The sequence below is a fragment of the Panthera onca genome, chromosome E1, assembly GCF_046562875.1.
Source record: "Panthera onca isolate mPanOnc1 chromosome E1, mPanOnc1 haplotype 2, whole genome shotgun sequence".
In the NCBI taxonomy this organism is placed as follows: Eukaryota; Metazoa; Chordata; class Mammalia; order Carnivora; family Felidae; genus Panthera; species Panthera onca.
In genome coordinates this window covers 58,001,154-58,018,231 of record NC_138352.1, presented here as the reverse complement: position 1 = coordinate 58,018,231, position 17,078 = coordinate 58,001,154, and the positions used below count along the sequence as shown (strand labels likewise).

The window sequence follows — 17,078 nt, the reverse complement described above, 5'->3', positions numbered from 1 at the left end:
GTACACTATTATCTGATTGTGTGGCAAGTCTTTTATTTATTATTTTTTAAATATTTTATTTTTAAGGGGCGCCTGGGTGGCTCAGTCGGTTAAGCGTTCGACTTCGGCTCAGGTCATGATCTCACAGTTCGTGGGTTCGAGAGCCCTGTATCAGGCTCTGTGCTGACAGCTTGGATCCTAGAGCCTGCTTCGGATTCTGTGTCTCCCTCTCTCTCTGCCCCTCCCCCACTCATTCTCTGTCTCTCTCTCTCTTAAAATAAACATTAAAAAAAAAAGATTTTATTTTTAAGTAATCTCTACACCCGACACAGGGCTCGAATTTACAATCCCAAGATCCAGAGTCACATGCTCTACCAACTGAGCCAGCTGGGTGCCCCCTGTGTGGCAAGTCTTTTAATGTCTTCTCGTTAAAGGAAAGGCAGGGGAGAGAAGCCACATCCTTGACATCATTCTTCATTTGTCCAACAAATGTTTGTTGAACACCTATAATGTGCTAGGACCTGTGGTAGATATCAGGGATACAGAGATAAAAGATGTTGTCCCAGCCCACAAGAAATGCATAGGCAAGTGGGAAAGACAGGGAAGTCAACCATTAATTGAAATATAGTGGGGTATGGGGTACCAGGGTACCTCAGTCGGTTAAGAGTCTGACTTTGGCTCAGGTCATGATCTTGCCATGTGTGAGTTCAAGCCCTCTGGGCTAACAGCTCAGAGCCTGGAGCCTGCCTCAGATTTTGTGTGTCCCTCTCTCTCTGCCTCACCCCTGCTGGCACTCTGTCTCTGTCTCTCTGTCTCTCTATCTCAAAAATAAACATTAGCAAAAAATTTTTAAAGAAATATAGTGGGGGCGCCTGGGTGGCTCAGTCGGTTGAGTGTCCGACTTCAGCTCAGGTCATGATCTCACACTTTGTGGGTTTGAACCCCGCATCGGGCTCTGTGCTGACAGCTTAGAGCCTGGAGCCTGCTTCAAATTCTGTGTCTCCCTCCCTCTCTGTTCCTCCCCCACTCATGCTCTGTCTCTCTCTCTCTCTCTCCTTCAAAAATAAATAAAAACATTAAAAAATATATTTAAAGAAATATAGTGGGGTAATTGCTAGGAGGACAGGAACAGAGTGCAGGTATCTCTGAAGAAGGTCACTACTCTCTTCCAGTGGAAAAGCAGTAACCCCTCATTCTTTTACTATTATTTTTAACCATTGTTACCTTTTTATCAGGAAAAAAAAAGATTTTCCACGTAGATAAGTGAGTTTCCCAGATAACCAGCTTATCTCCCTAGGTTTTATAACTTAAAACATTTAAAAATTATTTTGGGGGCACTTGGCTGATTTGGTCAGTAGCATGTGACGTTAAATCTCGGGGTTGTGAGTTCGAGCTCCATGTTGGGTGTAGAGATTGATTACTTAAAAGCAAAATCCTAAAAAGAAAAGAAAACACTTTAAAAATTATTTTTGGTGGGAATATTTGTAAAATGCATTCTTTACTCCTTTCTTTTCTTAAGTGGAATACACAGAATGAAATTCAGTCTTTTCTCGTTGACTCAAGGCATGGGCATGAACACCAGCCTTTGCTATCTGGCTGAGCTGCCCAAAGACTTCTTTGGAGATATGTTCACCCTTAAGCTAGATGATCCTTTCCTTATGGCTTTTTGTCGTTTTTCTGTCTCTTTTTTCCTTATGAGGGCAATAGCCCTGGTCCTAACTGCTTTTATTTTAAGGTCCCTAGTACCCCTCTCCTTTCTCCTTGCAAATTTGTGTTGGTCTAGGAATTCATACATCTAAACAGGTTAGATTTTTGTTTAAAATAAGAGTAAGTAGGGATACCTGGGTGACTCCGTCAGTTAAGCATCCAACTATTGATTTCAGCTCAGGTCATGATCTTGGGTTTGTGAGATCGAGCCCCACATCAGGCTCTGGGCTGACAGCATGGAGCCTGCTTGAGATTCTCCCCCTCTCTCTCTGCTTCTCTCTCTCTTAAAAGTAAATAAGTAAAATTAAAAAAATAAAATAAGAGTAAGTAGACTATGAGTCAAGACTTGACAGGCTCACCTATAGGTAAAGTACATAATCTTGAGTATGTGAATGTGGCTACCCAGAGCGCCCTCTTTGTAGTTTTCTTTCTGCTTGATATTTACATTCCTTTGGGGGATGTTTTTGAATTCCCAGCATGTGTCAGACACTAGAGATACAGCCATGAACAGGTCAGTCCTTGCCCTCAAGGAGAAAAAAACAAAAGCAAAAACATAAAATAATGAAGTGTGGTGACATTTATGGCAAAGAAAGTACAGGGTGCTGGTGGAACATCTATGGAGAAGCCAGAAATCTTCACTGGAAGTGACACTTGAGTGACCTAGAGATTAAGTAAGGAGCCAGCCAGATGAAGGAAGTGGGGTGAAGAGGAGAGATCCCAGAGGAGGAAACACGTGGAGAAAGCTGGAAAGCCAGAGTGTGAGTGGTTGAAGGACCTGGAGGAAGCCCGAAGTGACTGGAGTGAAGAGAGCCAACGAGAGGTGTGGCGCGGAGAGAGCATCTTCAAGGTGATGAAACAAGCATCATGGCAGATGTCGGAGGAACTACTGTAGTCTCAAGATCGGTTGAAACATTTGATCCCCCAAATTCCCAGTGGGATCTTAAGTTTTATTTGCTTAAGTGCTTTGAGGAAACAAAGAAATGTATTCAGGGGCACCTGGGTGGCTCAGTCAGTTAAGCGTCCGGCTTTGGTTCAGGTCATGATCTTGCGGTTTGTGGGTTCAAGCCCCACATCATGTTCTGTGCTGACAGCTCAGAGCCTGGAGCCTACTTTGGATTCTGTGTCTCCCTCTCTCTCTGCCCCTCCTCCACTTGTGCTCTGTCTCTCTCTCTCTAAAAAATATATTTTTTTAATTTTTAAAAAAGATATTAAAAAAAGACCTGTATTCATTAAATTTTTTTTTAAATGTACCCATTTTAATATTTCCTATATTGGCAGAAATTAGTCCTGAGGCAAAAGCTGGTTTAATGTATAACTTTTGGGAATTAGACTTCTCACAAATACTTATTTTTAAACAATAAATCATTTTTAAAATAAAGAACAAGATTATGTTTGGAGGATGTTAGGAAAACAAAAGTTCTTATCTCTTTTATTTTCTACGTATAGAAATAGGTTTATGAAGTTTAGGCCATGATGTGTAACTGGATGTAACAGCAAATTAATTGATTGTGTAACAAGACTATGCAATTCGCTTATGAGGCACTAGTTCTTAAGTTAGCTACAGGGAAATTGGCCTTTTCTATTATCTTGAATGAATCAGAGTTATATGCAGATTTGAAATTGCCTTATGATGCTTACTTAACCTTACCTTTGAACCCAAAGCAATCTTTTTTTTTTTTTTTTCATCCATGCTTAAATTCTTATAAAGGGGCCAGCCTTTATAACTGTGGTAGATTGTTGCACCAATGGCCCTAATGAATTCTGCCTCCCAGTGTTCATGCCCTGGTACAGCTCCCTCCAGAACTGATTCTGGGCTGGGTCTTAAGACTTGTCTTGGCCAATATGTATGATACAAGTGTAGCAGGGCAGTGCTTATGCACTGGGCCTGGCCCTCTTGGAACATCATCCTGGACTGCTATCCAAGGAAGTGGGTTTTCTCCACTGGAGGTTGGGAGGTTGTGAGGAGGAGAGCTGAGCCTCTCTACCCACCACGAATTGCCAGACATATGAATGAGGCCAACTTGGACTTTGCAGCTGTTCCAGCCGTCTGTAATAGACCAAGTGAGCCAGAGGAGACCAGTAAAAGAATTGCCCAATCAACTCACAGAACGTAGAGAAACAGTAAATCAGTGTTCTATGCCTCTGTGTTTCACAGTGAATTTTAGGCAGTAATACATAACGGAAACAATGTCGTTTTACATTGTTCAAGTTTCGCTTTAAAGGCAGGCTAAGATAGAATTACGAACAATGGGTGGGTGTTTTACTTAAATTGCTCTATGGGAGATGGAGAAAATTGTACACTGGAATAGAAGGGAGTATTTCAATCTGCTGGTAAAGTAAACTTTAAGTTAATATGACAAGTTAAAATCCACCAGATCTTTTTCCAATTTGAAACTTGTTGGATCACACTATTATAAGTAAACATTAGGATATATGTTATAAATTCTTCTCAAGAAAGTTTCTCACAAAAGTAATGCATTCTTAGGGCACCTGGTGGGTTCAGTTGGTGGACTGTGTGACTCCTGATCTCAGGGTTGTGAGTTCGAGTCCCACGTTGGATATAAAGATTAAACAAAAAAAAAATCTTTGAAAAATTAATAATAATACATTCTCCCCGAAGAAAAACAGAAACAGCTGAACAAAATTTTAAATAAAATAAAAAATATATCAAGCTTTATCTCACAATCCAAATATCTACTGGTAATCATTTCAGTGTATTTTCTTGTAGCATTTTTTCTGTGTTCCATTTAATACTTTTTCATATTTAAATCAAGCTGTGGGAGGGGAGGGGAGTGTGGATATTAAAGTGTGGCATGAGACTGTTGAGGGTCTTGAACTGTTGGTACAAATAAGTATCTCGATTACAGCGGTGGTTACGGAAGGTAGACGTAATAAAATACAAATGAGTGAACTCTATATGGCTGGTGAAGCCTGCATGTGCTCTGTGGATTGTACCAGTGTCAATTTCCTGACTTTGATATTGTACTACAGTCATGCAAGTTAACATGGGCGAGACCTGCTGTACATTTCTTTGCACTTTCCTGCCAATCTATCCTTATTTAAAAAAAGAAAATCAGCATGTAGCTAGAGTCATGCCCTCCATTTCCCTTTTACATGTATTTTATTATATATATAACATATATTTTTTTCATTTAGAAAGAGAAGGTCCAAGTTTCATATCCACATGTCTTTTTAAAAAATGTTTTTAATGTTTATTCATTTTTGAGAGACAGAGCACAAGTGGGGGAGGGGCAGAGAGAGAGGAAGACACAGAATCCGAAGCAGGCTCCAGGCTCCAAGCTGTCAACACAGAGCCTGACACAGGGCTCAAACTCATGACCTGAGGTCATGACCTGAACCGAAGTCAGACACCCAACCTACTGAGCCACCCAGGCGCCCCTCATGTCCACAGGTCTTGATTGCTTTCAAAAATGAACCAAAAAAACAAAAAAACAAAAAAAAACCTCTCTTAATATATTTCAGAGTTAACTGTTAAGAAGAGGGTACATATTTTTAAATCTATTATTTGTTGGAACATAATTATTGCCAGAATGCTGATTATTCTATAGAACACAGGGGGTTGTATTTGAGAGGCTCAGAAAGGGAAATTACATGAGAAAGATACAATTATAACGCTAACAAAATACCGTGAAATTATGCATGTGGTGGACTGGAGATGGAAAGAGGAATGGTGCAGTTGAGCTTGGCGAGGAGGCCCCAAGTATGCACGGTCCGGACTGATCTGTGAGGGCTTTGGGGCAGGGAAGACAGAGAGGCAGTCTGCTGAGCAGAGCCGGTCTAGGGCAGCTCAGGACAGGGCAGGGAGGCCATGGTGCCTGAGAACAGAATGATAAAGAGCAGGCCATCAGTGTGGGCAACAGCGTCCAAGAACCCACCTTCAGGAGGGAGCAGGACATGAGCTAGAGTTCTGATATCAGATTCTGCCAAATACTGGTTTGCAGAAAGAGTTAGAGAACAGGAGGGAATAGAAAGCAGGGGGTGGGGGCAGAGTGCAGTGTCATTTTGGGTGAAAAGTCCAGAAGGGGCGGGCTGGTGGCTGTAGCTTCCCAGCTGGCCTTCAGGGTTCCCCTTTGTTCAGAGAATAAAGTCCAAACTCTACATAGCATAAAAGGCCCTGCGTGACCTGTCTGGTCTTGGAATATCAACCTGACCTTGTCCTCTGTTGCTCCCCCAAATGCACCTTCTGGGCCTTTGCAGTTTCCAGAACCCACTGTCCTGTTTCTAGGCCTCCCTGCCCTCTCAGGTTCTTTTCCCTTTGCCTATCATGCTTTTCCTTCTCAATGTCAACACATTAACTACTTCCCTGCATACAAGGCCTTGCTAGGTTGTCTCTGGGAAGCCTTCTTCATACCTGGGTTGGGTCATAACCCCTTTTCTCTGTCTTTGGCCTTCCGTGAGCCCCAGGTGGGTCCTGGTGGCCTCATTTGCCTGGTGTGAGCTTCCCTTCCCCAGTCGACAGGAAGGGGATGGTTGAGCTGCAGAAGAGAGGTCGAGTCCATCTCATGCTTCCCTGCTAGCCTGGGCCTCAGCACATGGTAGTCCCCCTACCTTCTCTTATGTCTCCACTTGGAAAGCTTCCCTCAGAACTCAAGACCCTGTCAAATGATCGCTCCTCTGTGTGACTCCCACCCTGGCCTCGCATAGACTTTCATTCTTGCAAACACTCAATAAATATTTACTGAGCACACACTGTTGTGATCCCACTGATGTGTGCTTACCACTTTAGCTGCCACTTTGCTGCATAGATGTCTTAGGCTGTGAATTTTTTGAGATTCACAATCTTAACTTATGCACCTAGGTAACCCCCAGTTCCTGGAAAAGGTTCAGGCACACAGCAGACCTTGATAAATTTGTTTTAAGAATGAATATGTTTTATTATAAAGGATATTGGTTTCCAAGAAATTCCTAAATCCTTAAGACCAGAAGGCATATTAAAGGTCACCTCAGGGGCATCTGGGTGGCTCAGTGGGTTAAGTCCGACTTCAGCTCAGGTCATGATCTCGCGGTTTGTGAGTTCAAGCCCTGCGTCGGGCTCTGTGCTGACAGCTCAGAGCCTGGAGCCTGTTTCAGATTCTGTGTCTCCCTCTCTGTGTTCCTCCCCTGCTCGTGCTCTGTCTCTCAAAAATAAAGATTAAAAAATTTTAAAGAAAAAAAAGGTCACTTCATCCATCTCCTAGGATCTGTCCATTCCAGGCGAGAGTCATCATGTAGAATTTGCTTGACTGCATTCAGTGGAGGGGGACTCATGGTCCATGTGACTGCTCATTCTACCTGAGGACAGCAGCAATCCTGTGGATGTTTTTCCTTCTGTGGAGCTGCAACCTTCCCCTTTGTAGTTCCCTCCACTGGCCCCCTGTCCTGCTTCCAGAATGTCACAAAAGAGTCCCTTTCCTCCTGCGGCTGACAGTCTACCATATATCTGGCAGTTAATGCATCTCTTCCGAAGTTTTCTCTTTCCAGGGAGGGAAGGACCACTTCCCAGCTGCGTGACCCTGAGCTTCAGTTTCCTTGTTTGTAAAAATCGGGATAAGACAGTACCTATCTATAGAGTTGTCAAAATTAAATGAGCTCATATATATAATGTGCCTAGAACAGTTCTTGGTGTATATTAAACGCTCAATAATGATTTCAATATTATTTTGTATTATATTTTACATGTAGCACTTAAAATTGGACAACTTATATTTTGAGACATTTAATTAATCAATTAATTATTTATTTATTTTGAGAGAGCAAGGGAGAGGCAGAAAGAGAGGGAGAGAGAGAGTCCCAAGCAGGCTCCACGCTGTCATCACAGAGTCTGATGCTGGGCTCTATCCCGTGAACCATGAGCTCATGACCTGAGCCAAAATCAAGAGTAAGACACTTGGGGCACCTAGGTGGCTCAGTTGATTGAGCAGGCGACTATTGATTTAGGCTCAGGTCATGATCCCAGAGTCGTTGGATCAAGGCCAGCAACGGACTCTGTGCTGGGTGTGGAGCCTGCTTGAGGTTCTCTCTCTCTCTCTCTCTCTCTCTGCCCCCCTCTACTCACGCTCTCTCTCTCTCTCAAATAAATAAAATGTTAAAAAAAAAAAAAAGAAATGCTTAACCAACTTAGTCACTCAGGTTCCCCCAGACATTTAATTTAAAAAACAGAATAACAGGGGCACCTGGCCGGCTCAGTCGGTAGAGCATGAGACTACATGAGACTCATAATCTCAGGGTGGTGAGTTCAAGCCCCATGTTGGGCGTGGAGCATACTTAATTTAAAAAAAATCAGAATAATACAATATATGATCACATGCATAAATTATATTATTAACATATGATATATATTTCATATAAGTTAATTATATGATAGACTATATTCCCTACCCCCAATAAAATTGGAAATCCCCTTAGGCATTCACTATGAAGCTTAATGAGCAACTTGGTCTCTATTTTTAATAATTGCTTGCTTAATTAATTAGCAAGTGTCTACTGGACCTTAACTCAGCCCTGATCATTCATATATACTGCTTCAAGATTTTCCGATCATTCTCGGTGGAATTCTTTAATTTAGGGTGACCCACCATCCCAGTTTTCTTAGGACTGAGGGAACGTGGGAGTTTTAGTTAAAACCAAATTTGAGGGGGGTCTTGAGACTCAGAACTTTCAGTGCTAAAACCGGGATGAGTTGGTCACCCTATTAATTCATAACACTTCTTTCCCTGCACCACTGAGTCTCGCGTAGGCGGAGGCTCGGGTGCAGTCAAGGTTCGTCTCCACCTGTAACCCCCGGGCTCCCCCACCCCTGTGGCAGAGGAAGAATTGCTGCTGGAGGTGTGACAGCCATTCATACTGGTTTACAAGAGGTGCCAAAGACCACCCTCATCCACGATGGCCTAGCACGTGGAATTGATGGCCTAGCACATGGAATTCATGAAGCTGCCAAAGCCTTAGACAAGCACCAAGCCCGTCTTTGTTGCATCCAACTGTGATGAGCCTATATGTAGGAGGCTGGTGGAGGCGCTCTGTGCTGAACACTAAATCAACCTAATTAAGGTTGGTGACAACAAGAAACTAGGGGAATGGGTAGGCTTCTGTAAAGTTGACAGAGAGAGAAAAACCCCTAAAGCGGTTGGTTGCAGCTGTGCGGTGGTTAAGGACTATGGCAAAGAGTCTCAGGCCAAGGATGTTATCAGGGAATACTTCAAATGCAAGAAATGAACAAATAAAAAACTTGGTTCTTGTTCCTCAAAAAAAAAAATTCATAATGGATTTGAGGGATAGAGAGATGAATTGCCTGCTTCTAGAGTCGATGGCCACGGTCACTACTACAGCAATGCTGGAGAGCTGAGGAGAGTATTTCCAGCTGGGTCTCATGGGGGTGTTAGACCCTGAGTGACAGAGCCTATAGCTTTGCAAGAAACTCAATTTTACCAATTCACGTTGCAGTGATCAGATCCTAGGGAATTTCACTAAAACTTACAAATGATGGATTAGTAAATCAGAACATCAATGTAAAATGTTCCTGTTACTTCCCTAGGGCAGCCCCTTACCTGCTTAAGGTACCCAAGAGGGAATAGAAAGTGAGCAAGTGGTGGAGGTGAGCGTTACTGGAAGGTGTACTGATGTTGGATTTTAGTTGAGTCTCCACCGCAGACAGCCCCTTTCTAGGGGGATGGAGCATGCGTGTGACCAGTGGCGACCACAGATGAGACTTACTGGACTGACTCACCCACCCTGTGGGGCATCTGTGCTTACTGTGAGCTCCCAACCCACTCTTGTGCTCATAACCTCTTCACCTTATCCCGGTACGCTTTTCCAAAGTGACAGTCCTAAGTTCCAGATTCATTTACACCACTCTACTTTTATTATAAAGTGCTTCCTGATATTAGATATATCTGTCCCTGAGTCACATCACATGGGAATTCTGGGAATATTACCGTGAAATGGCTGATTTTCTCTAATTTTGTTTAGTTAAAAAGAGGTTCCTGTTCTGTGCATGAGCCTTCATTCTCTCTCCAGCTTTACTGCAGCTTGTGTCTCATCAGGACAGTTACTTCTGTGGTTTGCAGTCTCTCAGACCACAGGGATTTTTCACCACCAGCACCACCTGCTGCCCTGATTCCCAGAGGCTTTCCTCCCTTTCCACCTGGCCTCTTCGCTGCCCTCTAGTTGACATACTTTGGGGTTTGCCACTGGCCAAGAACCGGGAGGGGCTGCGTTGGTGTGGGGTGATGGGTGATCTGGAAATAGCCTTGGGGGAGGGGCCTGGCTTTGAAGCTGGCATTGAGGTGTGTCTGTGCTCCTAGTGCCTGGCACTCAGCCGTCAGAAGGAGGCAACTTTGCAGATCCAGCTCTTCTTTCCAGGGAGGACCCCCTGCACAGGGTATTTACCCCTCTGGGTTGGTGATAGAAAACTTCTACTCTGGGCTAGCTGGTGCTTCCTCCCCCTGGGGCTCACGCCCTTTAACTGAGTCTGGCAAAGGAAGGCAGGCCCTGGGCTTGTGGCCTGGAGGGGTCTAGCCAACGATTCACATATAGCAGCCTTTTACCTTTGCCAACACGCATGACCCCTACTCAGCATGAGTCACTCATACAGATACCCCAGGTGATGAAAGATTTCTCATCTGGGGCAGGGGTTGTAAAGGGAGAAAGGAGCAAGGCAGGGTGCCCAGTGGTGCAGGGGCCAGAGGTGGAGCCGAGAAGGCACCAGGTGCACGCCGATTTTCCCTGAAGTCACCCTCTCTCTGCTCAGACGACAGGCAGCTGGTTGACACTGACCAGGCTGACTCAGGAGAGGCCTGGCAACTGCAAGTGACAAGCTCATGCTTTGTGGTGGTGACAGGCTTATGGTCTCCCTGCCACCCATCAGGCAGCCCAGAGCCTAGCCTCTGACTGCCCATTCCCTGCCCATCCGTTACTTTTGTTCATAAGGGTTAGGCCTAAGTGTTGCTCACTGTTCATACGTCAAAGCTTTATTAAAGATAAATAGGTTCATGGAAGGAAAAGTGTGTCCTCAGGCCAACAATGAACAAGAAGAAAAAGATCTTAATTTGCCCAAATTAAGAATACCGATTCTGGGTAATCTTCAGCCTCTGTAGGGGCTCACAGTCACCTTCTTGGGCTGGTCCTTCACCTGTATGCTGAGCTCTGCCAGCCCCTAATCCTTCTGATCCACTGGGCTGGCCCTCTGGCTTTGGCCAAGCATGCTGGTGGTGACAGTAATGAGAAGGCAGGCACAGGTCCCCAGCTACCCTGACTTGGGTGATGGGGACACTTAACAGGTATACCTGAAGCAACTTGAGGCTGACAGTCCCTCCAACCCATAGAGACTGCACCTGCCCTGTCTGCACAGGTGTTCAAAGTCCTCACATCCTCTGACAACCATGCACTCATCCAATGGCTCCAAAAGACCTCAGAGATGGGATTCTACACTAACCCAAAAGATACCATAAAAGGCAGGACATGCAATGGTCGGGGATACTGATGCCAGTCAAACCAGGATTGGACTCCAACTCTGTCATTTACCAGGTGGGTGACTTGGTACATTAACCATGGTTAGTCTTAGTTTCCTTGTTTATAAAACAATACTAATAACATCTGTCACTTCATAGAGTTGTCATGAGGATTGAACAAAATAATGTGGAGTACCTAGCAGAGTGTCCACGTGCATGTTTGCTATTATTCCCCAAACCTCACCTTTGGGGTGCATAAAGGCCTAAGAGGGGCCCTGACAATCCACCATGATCTAGGGACAACCTGCTTTGCCCTTTTGATTCTGAACATTTAGGTCACTATATATTTACTACTTCCCTGCAGTTTTCCACAAGAAGTGGGAGGGCTCAGTAGACCACCTGTAAACAGAATTATGGAGCCTTAGTTATGGGCCCACTTCGGGCCCTGCTTATAGTCTAGGCTTTGGGTTTGGTCTCAGGAGTTGATTGTCCTAGACTCCAGCTGCCTGCCCAGTGGCTTTCTTGGACTGGCTCTCTGGCATACCCTGCTTACAAGATTAAAGGCACTTGGATCAACTCTACTGCTTGCCCAGGCCTGGCGGTGGGGGTGGTGACTGCAGGCCTGCTTGCTATGACGATTAGCAGGACACTCTGATGTGGGAACATGAAACTGGCAGATTGGTCACCTGATACAGGGAAGGGTGGGAGGGACCTGGGACCCGGAATGTCAGTAAGAGTAAGGTAATATCTGTTGGCCTTTTTACCCTGGAAAGGCATGTCTCACATGGGTAGACACCACCTATGTTCTCCAAAATGAGGGGGGGGGAAGGAAAAGCTAGGGGAGACATTTGCTCAGAGTTGAAGAGGCTGGAAATAGGGGGAAGAACAGGCACTACCCCCTTCCCCACATCTACAGGCCTTCAGAAAACCAGTTAACTTCACTTATGTCCAGTGCTTTATTAAACATAGTCTCATCAGAGGAGACAGAAACGTGTCCCCAGGCCAATACAGAGTACGTGCATATGTATTTATGAGGAAGAGATGTGTGAGGTCCCTGATCTGTGCTCTGAGGGGGTGGTCAGTCAGGCGGGGCCTGGGCCAACCAGTAAGGCAGACAAGGTCCTGGTCCTGGGGGACTCACTGCTCCTGGGCGCCCCAGGAGATGTAGTCTGGCCGCGTGGCCGCATGATACTCGTCAATGAGCTGCTGCACAACCTCCCTGGACGTGTCCAGCTCATCAAAGTTCTCCTTGAAGATGTCCTCCTTGCGGAACTGCTCCAGGAAGGCCTCCCGCTTCCGCAGCTTGTCATACTGGCGACAGGTCCGCTCGAAGAGCTTGGTGTGTGCAGAAAGCAGGGGTCACAAAGAACATAGAGTAACAATATGGCCCACAGAGCCAGGGAACCAGTGCTGGGCAATCTGCACATTAAAAGACCTGGAAGCAGGGGCAGCAGGGATGTGGAGAGGTGAGGCCCAACCAGGAAAGTGCGTATGGGAAGACAGGTGCAAACCGTTAAGCCTCACCGAGGAGATGCTGGTGTGGTTGGCCATCATGAGCCCACTGACCCGGTGGGCCGAAGGCAGGTAGGGAGACTTCCTTGACAGGGCCACCTGGATGCTGGCAGGGCCCCAGGGGATGAAGTTGGCCAACTTCCGCTCCCGGATCCTCTGCAGACTCTTGTGGACCTAGCGGGGAGGGGTGGACACAACAGTGGTGGTGGTAGCCTCTCCTCTACCCCTGTGGGTTCCGGGGGTGGCACGAAGGGGCCTCACCTACCTGGGTGGGGTCCACCTCCCCCTGGATGATGTTGAGGATGGCGATGTAGCAATGGTTGGTCTGGCGATCCCGGCCCGTGGACACCATCACGTTCTTGGGCTGCAGCAGCCGCCTCATGACATCCAGGACTGTGGTCTTCCTCACGCTGGCCACCTGAGGGGAGAGCGGGCCACAGGGACCAGGCCAGCACTCAGGGCACGGTCCAATGGCTGATCCCCATCAGACTCAGGCTAGGATGGTGTCTCTGGGAGGCATCTTGAGATTCAGGTGTACACTGAGCCTTGGCTGCAGGACCAGGAATCTTAGCCCTCCTCAGCTCAGCAAGGTCATGCCCCTGTGCGGGAGCATCAGCAGACCCCACGTAGCCCGGGCCCTACAGGGAGCCAGGGGTGTAGGGAAGAGGAGAACAAGTCAGCACGGAGCTGGACAGTCTGTGCCTGTCCCTGAGCACAGAGCCTCTGGGGCTACAAAGAGCGGCTCCTGGAGGGCGCAGCAGGGGGACAGAAAGGCTAGGGCAGGGCCTGCTGGGGCTGCTCCTACCGACTGGTCCGTGGTGAGCGGGGTGTAGCCGGTCATGAGGAAGTGGAGTCGAGGAGTGGGGATGAGCGAGGCGATGAGGCCGATGAGGTCGTTGTTCATGTAGCCAGGGTAGCGCAGGGTGGTGGTGCTGGCTGACATGATGGTGGACACCTGGGGACGGGGGTGCCGGGTCACGGGCCTTGGCCTGGGGCGGGGCCTCCCTTCCCCAGATGGCACTCCAGTAAGGAGGGTTTCCAGTCCAGGAGCAGGGGCTCACCAGCTGGTTGATCTGGGAGAAGGATGGGTTCTGGATGTGCAGGCGGTCTGTGGCAATCCGGTTCAGGGCTGTGTTGTCCAGTACCACCTGGGGGGACAGAAGAGGGTGACAGATTTATGGGGACAGAAAGGACAGGAGCTCTGCCTGAATCTGGGCTCTGAAGCTTAATTTCCTTGGTGCTTCATGGCCAGAAAGACCCATCCAAAAGGCAGTGGCACAAGACTGAGGCACAGAAGGGCTCAAAATAGACTTTTTAAATGTAGGAAAATGATGAAATAGACAAAGGGGTTGGCACTGGAGAATGGCAGAATCCAGGACGCACCACACAGTCTGCATTCTGGGTCAGCCTCTTGAGCGTGAGCAGGGAGTTGTAGGGCTGGACCACCACATCGCTCATCTCGTCCTGGTTGGGAAACACTGAGTAGGTCTGCACCAGCTTCTTGGGGTACCTGGTGGGGTTGAGAGGAGAGGGTCAGGGCAAGAGACTGGAGGCTTGGTAAACATGGGGCTCACAATAGTCAGAAAGCAGTGAAATCTAAATGGCGAAATTGGGGTGGGACACAGGATCAGCAGAGAAAGACGACTTGACTTTTGGAAGTCTGCAACCCCAAAGGGGGAAGGAACGGCAGAGACAATCTTAGGACCTAGGGTTCTAACTAAACCAGCCATACCCCCTGAACCTTCTTCATCTCTTCATTAGGGCTTAGATTCTAGGCTCTGGATCCAACCACTCAGAATGTGATCAGGTTCTTGGTTATTTTATCTTCTCTTTCTCACTACAGGAGTTAACAGAAGGGCCTTTTCATTGCTCCAGCAAATAGGAAGGTGTATCTGGAGGGCCTCCCAGTTACTTGGGAAACCAAGTCCTTCCTGCCCCTTAAAACACAGACTTACCTGTCATTCAGTCGTTCTAAGAGGTAGGAGCCCAGGCCAGAGCCTGTCCCCCCAGCAATGGAGTGACACAGCACGAAGCCCTACAGGGGGAAGGTGCAGTCAGTGTCTAGGTACTGGATTTCAGACTGGACCCATCCTACAATTTCTTGGACTCCTATTTTCCCAAGCCCTCTCCTCCACTTCCCTTACCCCACACATACAGCTCAGGAGACTCTGCCTTGTGTCCAGCAAAGCCCAGTTGACTTCTGTCCAGTGCAAAGGGTACACGGGTAGGTCTTGTACTTAACAGGTGGCTTCTAAAGGGTGTTGTGAAGCCTTCCCTCTGACAGCTCCCACCAGCATTCCTAAGACACTCACCTCTAGACTGTCACTGCCATCTGCCTCCCGATCTATGATATCAAAAATGTCCTCGTGGATCTTCTCTCCCTGTACAGACATGGGGAGTATCAGAGTGGGACAGGACCTTGGGACAAGGACTCTGACCTCAGAATAGCCACCTTAAATTCTCCTTATAGAACATAAAAGTCCTTTTTTGGAGCACAGTGGCCCTGCTTGTTATTTGCACTGAGAGGCAATATAGCGCAGTGGGTATGAGCAGATACTCAACATCCACACTGCTTGGATTCATGTATTAGGTCTAGTTTTATTTAACCAAGTGACTCTGGGAAGGTTACTTTAGGCAGGTTACTCAGTTTCCTCATCTGAATAATGAAGGTGATACAACTCCTCAGTCCCTTATTCAAAATTCTTGGGGCCAGCTACGTTTCAGAATTCAAATATTTCCAATTCTAGAAAGGTAATATGGTACGTATGATGTATGTTAAGTAAAATGCCAGTGGGTATCTGGTGTGTGCTAATCAAATGTATTAATATTTCTGCAATGAAATGTATAAGTAATGACAAGTTAGATAAAAACTATAAAATAGCCTGTCTTCACTGAGATTTTTTTTTTTAAGATTTTATTTTTAAGTAATCTCTACACCCAAAGCAGGGCTTGAACTCACAACCCCAAGATCAAGAGTCATATGCTCTACTGACTGAGCCAGCCAGGTGCCCTGAGATTTGGTTTTGCTACTAAACAAGTTATAAGTCATATTTTGGTTTCAGAGTTTTTTAGAATCTGAAAAAGGAGACAAGAGACTGTGAACCTATAATACCTACCTTTAGGGTTGTTGGGAGGGTTAAGTAAGTTACATGTAAAGCACTTAGTATGACCTGGCACACAGCACTAGCCAAGTGCAGTCTTAACCATATTGACTTAGAAAAAAGAACTCCCCTCGGCCATCTCTCTCTCGCTCTACTACTACTACATCCTTGATCTGGTTTCTTCTCTCTCTGGCAAGTCATACTGCCTGCCCTCACACAGGAAGGGAGTTGTGGGTTCTGCCAGGGAATAGCAAATGACCTGCGAGAATCCACTGGCCCAGTTGTTGCCAGCCCCTCCTCCATGCTCTGACAGGTAGATGTTCTCTGGGTTGTAGAGCTTGGCATAGGGGGAGTTGAGGATGGAGTGGATCACCCGGGGCTCCAGGTCCAGCAGCACGGCCCTGGGGATGTAGTGCTCATCGTCTGCCTGTCAAGGGGAGACCAGCAGGGTGGTCCAGTCAGCTAAGGCCCAGTCCTCCATCCTCCCAACTCTGGCTCCTGCCTGTCCTCCCTCCTCAAGCCAGCCGCCCTGACTCCTTTGCCCAGAGGGTTTCCTGGTACCAAGCCACTGCCCTTCCCTCAGGACCCCCGGGGCCACTGTGGGGGCGCGTGGGGGTGGGGGGCTGGCAAAGTCGCTGGGAGCACCTGGTAGAAAAAGACGTCCTTGCGGTCAGTGCCCTCGGTGGCGAACTCCTCCACGATGCCCTCGGGGCTGATACCATGCTCAGCGCACAGTTGTTTCCAGAACTCGAACCCAACTGGTAGGGGGGGAGGGGCGGACGGGCGAGAAAGAGGACATCTGGGTCTGGGCAGATTCCAACCAGAAACTGGGGGACTGAGCGCTCGCGAGTCTCCCATGTCAGAGGAAAGGGCTGTACGCCAGCGACTGGGAGGGGAGGGCCCCTCAGGGTTGGGCAACTGGACACTGGGTCAGGCATGTCCCGCCTTTGGAAAACTACGATTGTGGGAAGGGCGGATGGAGTCCAGGATCCCGCAGTGAGATCCCATAGAATCTAAGGAACCTGACTAGTGGAGGGGCCGGAGGTTCGCTCACTCTGATTGCCGCACTGGCCCAACTGTAGGGTGATGATTTCCCTCGGCATCGTCGCTCCAGCACCGGTGTTGCAGCCGCTCCCGCCAGCCAAGCCGCGGCTTGCCAGCCGCCAGCTGCACGACGCAGGCGCCAAACAACCCGCTCCGCCCTCGAACTTTCTCCGCTCCAATGAGAACTGAGTTCTGGCGATGGCAGGGCCTCATTCATGTGGCTTCAGTGAAGCAGACTGCGCGTGTGCAGTTCCTGGTCGGGCTCTGCGCCGCAGCGCGGCGCGGGGGA

General features: G+C 47.5%; 1 protein-coding gene and 1 pseudogene across 1 annotated transcript; one reads left to right on the top strand and one right to left on the bottom strand.

Annotated features, from left to right (window-relative positions):
- The first annotated feature begins 2,189 nt into the window (after positions 1-2,189).
- On the top strand, positions 2,190-8,901 carry LOC132688539 (small ribosomal subunit protein eS12 pseudogene; annotated as a pseudogene).
- Positions 8,902-12,069: 3,168 nt separating this feature from the next.
- Positions 12,070-17,058, bottom strand: TUBG1 (tubulin gamma 1). Its single transcript, XM_078437128.2, has 11 exons — positions 16,800-17,058; positions 16,391-16,503; positions 16,005-16,172; positions 14,957-15,025; positions 14,600-14,679; positions 14,028-14,154; positions 13,706-13,792; positions 13,450-13,599; positions 12,910-13,062; positions 12,657-12,818; positions 12,070-12,467 (listed from the first exon to the last, which is right to left on the bottom strand). The coding sequence occupies exons 1-11, from the start codon at positions 16,846-16,848 to the stop codon at positions 12,270-12,272; spliced, it is 1,356 nt and encodes a 451-aa protein (XP_078293254.1). The 5' UTR covers positions 16,849-17,058; the 3' UTR covers positions 12,070-12,269.
- Between the last annotated feature and the right edge of the window lie 20 nt (positions 17,059-17,078).